Here is a 9,953-nt window from a genome sequence, read left to right as displayed (position 1 = left end):
ACACACACACACACACACACACACACACACACACACACACACACACATTGCACTGAGTCCATTTTTCTCTCTCACATTATTCCTAACTTTCGCCCTTACCAAGTGGCTCTATCTCACGCCATTTCTCTCCATTTCTTATGTTACAGCCACATCTGTCTCTTTCCTCCCACCCTATATATATCCCTCCCCCTCATCCCTTTCCAATCTAATTTCAGATAAGCTGTAGCAGAACAACAGAGCCAGGCCCTTTATCATTGCCATCAATGATGTGGGTGGATTGAGCGTGAATAATTTTATTCATGTGTGCCTGCACTTGGCCGACTGGGATTCCAATTACAAATAATAAGAGGTAATAGGGTTACAGAATAAATTTTTAAGTGCTTTGGCGATGATTGCAGAACCTTTGACAAAAGAAAGCTGTTGTTTACAGCTAAACGCACAATATCTGTTCACAAGTATGAGTAATATAGGATAACTGAATTTAGCATAATTAGTAGCCAATCCAATCGCCATTCTAAGGACATCATACAGATAGATGTCTTAACATTAAAACAATAATATGAACGTACTAAATGACGATGATGAATATTAAATACCTGAAGCAATCTAGGCTACAAGTGGCTTATATCCAACGTGTATCATAGCACTTTATCTGTATGCCTCAGCACTCTTCAGAAACACACAGTCCATAGGTCAGACTTGATAAATTCCAAAGAAAAATGTTATTCTCTCCTGGATTTAAAGAATGTGAAAGAACCCGGCTACTACAAAAACACTGCATTCAAAATGCTTCACTTACTACACAATTTAGGAGCCTTATCAAACTGAGCCACCAGAACAGCCCACACACTACTTTCAGAGAATTTCAATCCTAACTTTCTTAACATCCACACATAGCACCGACTCAAATTGCTTTAACAATAGTCTTGCATAATTGCAGAAAGAACACGCAAGGTCACAAAAAGCGAAAGGAACAAATAACAAGGTGACTTAACACACAAAAAGGCAGAACATATATGAATTTACAATATAACACATGCAAGAGCAGTTTAAGGCTGATTTCCAAGAGCAGATGAAAGATGAAGCCTAAAGCACGTTCAGCGCTAACAGTTTTTTTTATCTTGTGTTTTTACCATAATTAACAGGCCTGAGGACCTGGCGGAAGGAGCTGGGGCTGATCGTCTGGTGGTGGTTATCTGTAAGGAGGGCAGCGGACAAATAATGCCAACATGTACAGTACTAAGTGGGATTAGAACGATGATGTGACGGCATTGGCCCAGTGATGAACAGCTGTGAAGTGAAGTTCATTAACAAGAAATAATGTTTTTCAAGGTACAGCTAATAAGTTTAAGGTGCCAGTGTCAATGTTTAGTCACCAATCATTTCCAAACGCGTTCAAATCACATCTGGGATTTACATTTAATTTTTCACATCTTTCGTTTGGAATGAAGAAACCCAGAGGGGGGGAAAAACAAGATCCACACATCAAACAGTTGTAGGAATTGTGTCAGCTGAAGACTCTCTGGCGCTGCGCTGCTGGCAAGAATGTGTACAAACAACAAACCAGTGTATTTTGCAATTTACTGAGAATGAGAGAAAATGAAGCTAAAACATAAGAACCTGAGGATGCATTCAATTTGCTCAACTTTTAAAAACAAAATAAGAAAAAATATAAATGCATGAAGGTGACAGGTTAGAGCTAGAAGTCATTATTTAAACATCTGATTGGAATTCCATCAGTGTTTTGCCAGACAGTGTGTGTACTTGGTTTCTGTGTGTGTGGGTCGTTCCGTATAAATGTGGGATATTAGACTCACCTCTGGGTCTTGGCGCTCTCTTCCTGCGGTCTCTGAATGCAGCTCCTGACTGTAGGGCTTCCAGCAAACTATCCATCACACCTGTCTCATCATTCTCTAAAAATGCCCAAAAAAAAAGAAGGAAAAAAAAAAGGGATTTTAGAAGAAATGCAAGAGGGGAAGAAACTAAATTCTATAACGTGTAATTTTGTTTAGTTTGCCTATACTGACTGTGTCAATTTAGAGTACATACACATTACATCATGCCTACTATAAGGTTATATGTCCAATATATGAAGAATCTAGGTCCAAGTCCTGCATACTGTAAGTCAGCAAGTTCTTATAAACAGCCACAGAATTTCATGTAATTTTTAAAGTGGTCTTAAACAAAAGCCTTCAGCCTTTCAGAAGATATTTCAAAATTTCTTTTGGAATTGGCTCACTCACTATCAGTCCAGTCCTTGTAGCTGACCATCTTTAGAGGAATGTTTTGTGTGTGTGTGTGTGTGTGTGTGTGTGTGTGTGTGTGTGTGTGTGTTGAACTACTTAACACTGATCTATGAATCATTCAAGCACAAAAAAGGTACCAAAAAGGATGAACCAGTGTTGTGTCTACATGCATTAAACTGTATCTTTAGGCACTTTGTTACTAGCAGCCTGTCACTAAGACACATCATTTGTTCCCATCTTTGTGCCCTTTAGTTGATGCATCTACTGTTCATCAATAGTTTCAGTGAACTGTTGGCTGATAATACGCCATTTTTAAGGGAAATGGGATGAAAACGTTGAGGAATGCCAAATTACACAAGAACTGGTCTGCACAAAGTAAAATATTTGTATCAAATCGTCATCAATATGTACTCAGAAAGTCAGGAGACAGGAAAAACACTGAGTGTCTGTAGCCAGGTTATGGAGGCTCTGTCATGGTTTGGGCATGGAGTTAAACCAATAGTGTTAGGAACCTTGTCAAAATTAATTAATCACAAATGGAGAAAAGTACCATCAGCTATGATCCACGATTCAATACCAACACCTGATTGGCAACAGCTCAATTTGTTAACACGACAATGATCCCAAGCACACTGCCAATGTAAGCAGCGTGGGATCATCAGAGAACAGAACAAAAGGCAGCCAACACAGGCAGAGTTTTGAATGTTCTTCAAGAAGCTCGGAGAACTATACCTGAAGGCTACTTAAAGAGATGGCAAGAAAGCTGCCTAAGAGAGTACAAGTTCTGTTTTGCCTTATATACTGCTCCATGCATGTCTGGAGATTCAGTAAATCACTAGCAAAATAAAAGAAATAAGAAGTGGTTCAAGAGTATAAGGGAATGAACAGAATGTTATGAAACTGAAATACATCAAAGTTGTGAACATCGTGTTTCAGAGTATTTAATTATTTTTTTGACTTAAAAGATCGAATCCTTGCTTTGTAGTAGCAGAGAAACTACCAGAATGCTGATAATGTGTTGAAAGGGAAATACTTTGACATTTAAATCATGGTGTTTTTGGTTGGTGGAACTGAAAACCTGGCCCTGACACCTGAGGGAAATGATAGACCCGACCAGTAATATGCGTTGAAAATAGAAAGAAAAACAGCCAACAGCCAGGTATACTATATGGGCATGTAAAGGGACAAAATACACTGTGTTTGCCATGCTAATGTGTGTGGGGGTGTTTTCTTTTAAATGCTGTGGTGTGAGTTGCCTATAAAATTTTAATTGTTTTGTCAAGCTTCCTTGCAAATATGAAAAGCTTTTCTCCCTTAGTTCAGGTCACGTTATTTTCCTCTACGTACAATCAGACATGAAGTATGTGGTTTTCTATATCCAAGTCATTTTTTAATAATTAATTACTGAGTGGCACTGTTTATCCATCAGCTGTTTCTCTGTCTAAGTTAAGCACTAACCAAAGGTTAACTTAAATATTAACTTACTGGATGTACTTAACAAACACCATATTGCATCATATTTATAAAATGCAACATAGCAAGTCAGGTTACAAAAAGCTTTTTAATTGCTTTTCTTAATTCTATTGTGACATGCAAACAATAACGCTGGCCTATTCAGTGAAGTTCACTGACCACAGGGTTGCATAACTTTGACAATCATATGACATTTTTTTAAAAATATTTTTACATTTCAAATGAAAATAAGCACTGTTTAACTGTTGCTTTACTTAGGCAAGTACAAGTCAACTTAATCAGAGTGCAATGCCCTAGAAAAGTTGGTACAGCTTTTTTTCATAAGCTACTTCATAGCTTGGCCAAGATGTACCATCAACCAAGGTGTGACTACTGAGTCCCACCACTGATTTAGTGAAAGGTAGGAGGACTTTGCTTTGATTAAGGTTCTGTGTATTTTTCTCACTCCTTCATTTCGCTTGATTCCCCGTGGAAAAATAACACACACCAGAGGAGAAAGAAAATAAAATCAAATTCTATGACTGCAACTGGGACTCTGCAACTCTACTTGGACCTTTATTGGTCCAAAGGTCCTGGCATTCTACGAGATATAAAATATTTAATATTCATATTAAAGCACATATGGGTACAGTAATCCCATTTGTGCATATGTTGGCGACAGCATTATAGTCCAGAACAGTAGCATGTAACCTAATTATTGTAATAATTGATGCACTCAGGTGCATTTAACTTTAAGTTTATTAGCTAGACCAATCAAATATGACCCATCAACTATAACTCTTTTTGGGTGGGTCTAACACACCAACCTTTAACACCCAAAAAGAGCCATTTGGACCCGGTTTCCACGCAAAAGAAAACACTGGGAGCCGCAAATACTTTTTGACATCTAAAATGAAGATAACACCGTATATATTGTTTTTTTACCTTTATGCTTTGTGTGAACAACTAAGGTGTGTTGCTTGTGAAATTCATGAAGTGCTACAGAGAAAATTACATTTTATTTATGTAATTAACACATTTTGAACTCTTAAAGAAATATAACAAAAGGAAAGACACCCAGCTGAACTAAAATGATCCAGCAAACAAAAACTGTTGTGAGCTGCCACCCTTATATCGCCTTTGGGCTTTTGAAGCCTTGATCTGACTTTTAAAAAAAATAATAATAATTGGAAAAACAGTACTATGCTGCTAAAAAAAGAAAAAAAAAAGAAAAATAGATATTTGCAAAATTCTGCCTAAATATGTATTTTACCTGGTTAATGTGTGTGGCGGGGCGTGGTCTGCAGCGCCGCTGCAGGGGAGGCGAACGCACCTGAGCGGCACCCACAATCACGCCTCGCCGCCTTAACCTCTGTGCTATCTGTGTTGGTGTGTGTCGTGCTGTGAGCGAAAAAGCTACAGCCGGCTGTAAGCGTACAGCAACCGTGTGTGAAAAGTGGCCTTTAATTAAAGAGGTGCTGAAAAGCATGTTCATGCAAACATCGTCGGGTCTGCTATGGTATGTTTACAATGGGACCTCTGCTCTTGAACCTCTGCGCACAGCGTCTGTACGAAGTCACTTCATCTTTACGCAGGACTGTAAGCTGTCGTCTGTGAGGCGTGAGCGGTCTTTGTTTTTAACATAGTCCACGGTGGAGAACAGCTGCTGACATAATGTGGATCCGAAGATCCATAATTGGCCTACCTGGGGTTGAAAGTCTCGATAAATGCACGCCGTTTCGGCGGGTAAACCGGCTTCCGCGAGTGTGACGCTTATTTTGAGCGATGAAAAAAATAATAGAATATAATTTTATTTTTATATTTCAATATCACAATAATCTTCCAATTTAGAACTACAAGTTAAAAAAGAACTAACATAAATAAATTACATTTCAGCTAAATACTTCTAATTTATTTTCCCAAACCACGCAGTGCCGCACTATAAGGACTCAAGAGCTGCAGGTTGCCGACCCCTGGTCTAACATTTGCTATTGAAATGTCAGACACCAGTTTTGAATTCCATATAGAGTTACAAATCTTTTTTTCTATTTTTGTATTCATTATTATATTCCAGTCAATCAACAGTATGTCTTATCAACCACCTTCTGCATTGATCACATTGATTAACTCTCCCCACGGTTATTTTGGATTGCAGTATTAAGTAGAAAGAATATCTGCAAGAAAGATCTTGGTTATGCTTAAAACTGTAGCCTAGGAAAAAGGAATTTTGAGATACCATTTGAGAGTCAACTAACTTTAGTGAAGAACAAGAACTGATCTGCAAGCTCCAATATACTGACCTTTAGTGAGTTGAGGGTGTCTCAAAGGATATACAAAATAATACTTTTTTTTTTTTTTTAAATAGCACAAGAAAATCCTATAGCAAGCAAGTGTTTCTGCCGACCACACAGTGATTGATCCGCTCTGCTGCTCTGAGACTAGCCAGCTTTATAGACTGTAACAGAATACATAATTAAAATTTAAAACTGACTAGAACTGATAAACCTGTAGCTCCTTCCTTCTTTCTCTTAGAGAAAGTCATTTTTCACACAAACTGCTTTATATAAATGTGAAAAAAGATTTAAGAACTGTTAATGATTTCTGAGACTGAATATAATGTTTAACCAGGTCTAACATGCCTACAAGGTTTGTGCTTCTTTTTCCATCTGAAACACTTTCACGAGAGATTACCTGTAACCATCTTGGGGCCTACAAACTGAAATTTTCTTATTATACTTAAAACTAACCTAAAAAAAGTGCCAATAGGCTCAGGGTTTTGTATTGAGGACAGAAGATCCCAGTGGTAGTTGGCTATGGTTGTACCAAAGCCCTTCACCAAGCTGTGACTACAAACACACGCACACAGTAGATGTATAATGGCCCACTTCCTTGTCTGTCTGCTCCAATGTGTGTGTTTGTTGTGCTTTTCATTTACAGCAGTTGCACTCCTCTGGCTGATATGTGCCTAGTTCTTCATCATTACGCAGAGCGTGGAGGCAGCTACAGTTTCTGAGCAAAACCAACGCCCCTCGACGTCCAAATTTGTCTCCAGTGCTGTAGCAATTCATCACAGACAGCAAGCTTTGCGCTCGCTACAACACACACAGACGCACGAGAGAGAAAAAATACACACAAGACAGAAAACAAGCAAAAAGGAGAAGATCAATCTATCGCAACCTGCAGTGTTCGCCTTCATGTGTAGTACTCCGTTTGACTCCAACCCACAAGAACATGAAACGCTTTGTGTGCCTCGGGAGGCGAGGAAAAACGAAACCCACTCAGATCTCCCGCCTCAGGAATATATGGGAGCAAAAACAGTCCAATTTTACACATCAATCAGATGCAACTCAAAAAGGCCGAGACAGAAAACTGCTTTATACAATGTAGACAAGAGGTTCTTTCAGACATCCCAACACTGAAAATCATAACATATATTTATATACTTACACCCACGTGCTCACAAACTTGGAGAGAGAGCAATCACAGACATGTCACATGATTTGTAATGGAGGGGAAACACATGGCAGCAGAATATTAGTCAAGCTCCCAGCTGTGAAATGGGTTTGAAAGAGTCATTCAGATCTTAAAGGTGGTGTTGAGGAGGAAGTGGCAGGAGAACTAAGATTGCTGAAAGGGATAGGACAATGACTGAGTCGCATCCCGGCTCTGATGTGCACAATTTGCCTCCCTCTTTCTATTCTGGGGATCAGGGCTTTCAGGACAGGTGTGCAAAGTACACAGAAACCTATATCAATGCAGACACTTCTGAGAACTAGTCTAGGCTTTCTTTATATCTGTTTAAAAGCTTAATAATAGTAAATGCTACAAGCTCACAATTTCATCAGTGAAACTTAATAATAAGCTTGAAGTCCTGTGTTTTTGTGCTGAAAGATATCAGTAAGTTGCAAATGAGCTCTAATAAAATGTGTCAAGCTTACTACTGTGCTTTGTTGGGAAGATAGAAAAAAAATATGTGAACGTTTTTTTTAATTTATGTTACGTATGTGAAAGTAAAGTGCAAATGTAGAAATACAATTGAAAAGGTCAAATGAACAAGATGATAAAAGCCAAACATGGTTTACTCTCCCAGAAAACAAAAGAATAGACTCTGGAAGCAGAATAAAGTCTAAACTGAACCTCTACCTCTGGGAAAAAGCAATAGTTATCCTCCTGTCTGAAGTGAAACTTCAATCACCATCTATTTAATCAGAGCCTGTTCAAACTGGCGTTTTCCATTGTCTGGACAAGTAATCTGTCCTTGTGTCAGTGTCTACCCTTTATTCAGACCCAGACTAATGTCTCCCGCCACTTCACTCAACAGGATGTAGCACTTATCATCAGGACGATGACCCAGTCGTAGCAGTGTGTAGCTGAGGTGGGCCGGAGCAAGGAACGAAATAGGGTCAATTGGGCTGGGATAGAAAAGCTAAGGAGAGAAAATGGCATGCCTGAGTACAATGAATGCAGGCCCACCACGGTGTTCCCTTGAACACTTAGAAGACAAATGGTGCAGCAAGGCTAGTCAGCTACCTTTCTCTACATTGAACACCCACTTAGACTTCACTTTGATACTCTGAGTGGAGAAGAAGAGGCTTATTGCAAGGCAAAGTTTTCATATAGCTCCTATGTTACTATGGCACCATTGCTAAAAACACATTAACCGATCAGAATAGCACCCAACGTGACTGTCAGATGAATCAAGGCAGTTACAATTCTGAAAACTATGGTAAGGAAAAGGAAAGAGATAAAGACAAATGTTACAATTGTGATAATATGCCTTGATTGAATAATATTAATCATCTTGTTACAATATAATAAGCCCTTAGGACTGAACTTTCATGTTGTGTAATTTTGCCCAGCGTAAAGACTTTTGCAGACATGCAAAAAACAAAACAAACAACAAACCAACAACAGAAGATCTCTCTTCACATCACACTGCAAAAATATCCGGGTAGAACCTGAGGAACATAAGAACCTACAAAGTTGACGAAGATCCTAATCTATGGAGGCTGAATGCCAGAGCTGACAACACCCAAAATATTTCCTGCTAACAATCTAGTTCCAGTCCCCACATTTATTATTATATGAATGATTTCGTTTGGATTTAATTTGTTTCATGATGTCTGCTTTTGTATGACACCACATATTGATATTTTATTATATACAATTCAAAAACAAACTAAATGTTTTCATACTGAAAGAATAAAACTCATTGCCTATTCAGTCCACCGTTGGTGCTGCTGAGTGTATGTGTGGACAACCCCCCCTTCCTCCCCATGGACACAGTCGTACCCAGGCTCTCAAGTCAAGTACAGCAGGAAGGGTTCACTTGTTCACTTATTATTAATCTCTGGCTCTCTTCCACAGCATCTTTTGTCCTGTCTTCCTTCTCTCACCCAATTGGTCAACGCCAGATGGCCACCCCTCCCTGAGCCTGGTTCTGCTGGAGGTTTTTTCCTGTTAAAAAGGGAGTTTTTCCTTCCCACTCTTGCCAAAACGCTTGCTCCTAGGGGGGTCAATATGATTGTTGGGTTTTCCTCTGTGTGTATTATTGTAGGGTCTACTTTACAATATGAAACGCCTTGAGACAACTGTTGCTGTGATTTGGTGCTGTATAAATAAAATTGAATTGAAAATTACACTTATGTGTGGCTCATTATCTCACAAAGAACTGTTGACTGTTATCTCGTGCTTAAAATAACAGTACAGAAGTCCATGCATTTGCATTTAGTTAGACTACACTGGAACTCAGAGCAGTTTTTCATGACACATGCAACACTCTTGGTTTAAATGACAATGTTGGTCAGTATGTCTATTTGACAATCCAGCAATCCAGGAGCAATTTTGCTGCAACAAAAATGGCTTAAGTGTGAAGAGGAGACTGATTACTGTATTGTACGAAATGAAACGGACACTGACAAATTGTGCCTTTGGGGATATAAAACGCAGGTGGGAAAAAAAAGGTCAAAATAAAGAAATTGCTATATATATTGTTTCCAATACTCAGCACATTGCAAAAATATTTAAAACCATTCATGTTGTCTCTTGAGTTAAGTATTGTGATTATATTGTACCGTGGGGTCTCAACGGACTGCATTATGTCCACTACTGGTTTGTCTTGGATGACTTACTGGGAAGCTCTCACTGTACTTGGTAACAAGCGTCATCAACTCGTAAGGTAATTTTTCTCACACCTAACTGTTATACTGTGTGTCTGGTGTGGGTGCAGAGTCTATTTTTCTCTCACTCACTCAC

At 38.8% G+C, this 9,953-nt stretch overlaps 1 protein-coding gene across 7 annotated transcripts in view; it reads right to left on the bottom strand.

Annotated features, from left to right (window-relative positions):
* LOC102195833 (protein diaphanous homolog 3) overlaps positions 1-9,953 on the bottom strand; it is a 166,274-nt gene that overhangs the window by 49,578 nt on the left and 106,743 nt on the right. For 6 of the 7 annotated variants that reach the window (XM_005724171.1, XM_005724174.1, XM_005724175.1 and 3 more), the window contains 2 exons: positions 1,818-1,913; positions 1,134-1,196 (listed from right to left, as the gene is read on the bottom strand). In XM_005724171.1, coding sequence (XP_005724228.1) covers positions 1,134-1,196; positions 1,818-1,913 — 159 coding nt within the window. The remainder of the gene's footprint in view (positions 1-1,133; positions 1,197-1,817; positions 1,914-9,953) is intronic. The other variant, XM_005724176.1, reaches the window with a different exon arrangement.

The sequence above is a fragment of the Pundamilia nyererei genome, unplaced genomic scaffold, assembly GCF_000239375.1.
Source record: "Pundamilia nyererei isolate P.nyererei 1_Seehausen unplaced genomic scaffold, PunNye1.0 scaffold00011, whole genome shotgun sequence".
NCBI classification, from domain to species: domain Eukaryota; kingdom Metazoa; phylum Chordata; class Actinopteri; order Cichliformes; family Cichlidae; genus Pundamilia; species Pundamilia nyererei.
This window is presented reverse-complemented; position numbering and strand designations above follow the sequence as displayed.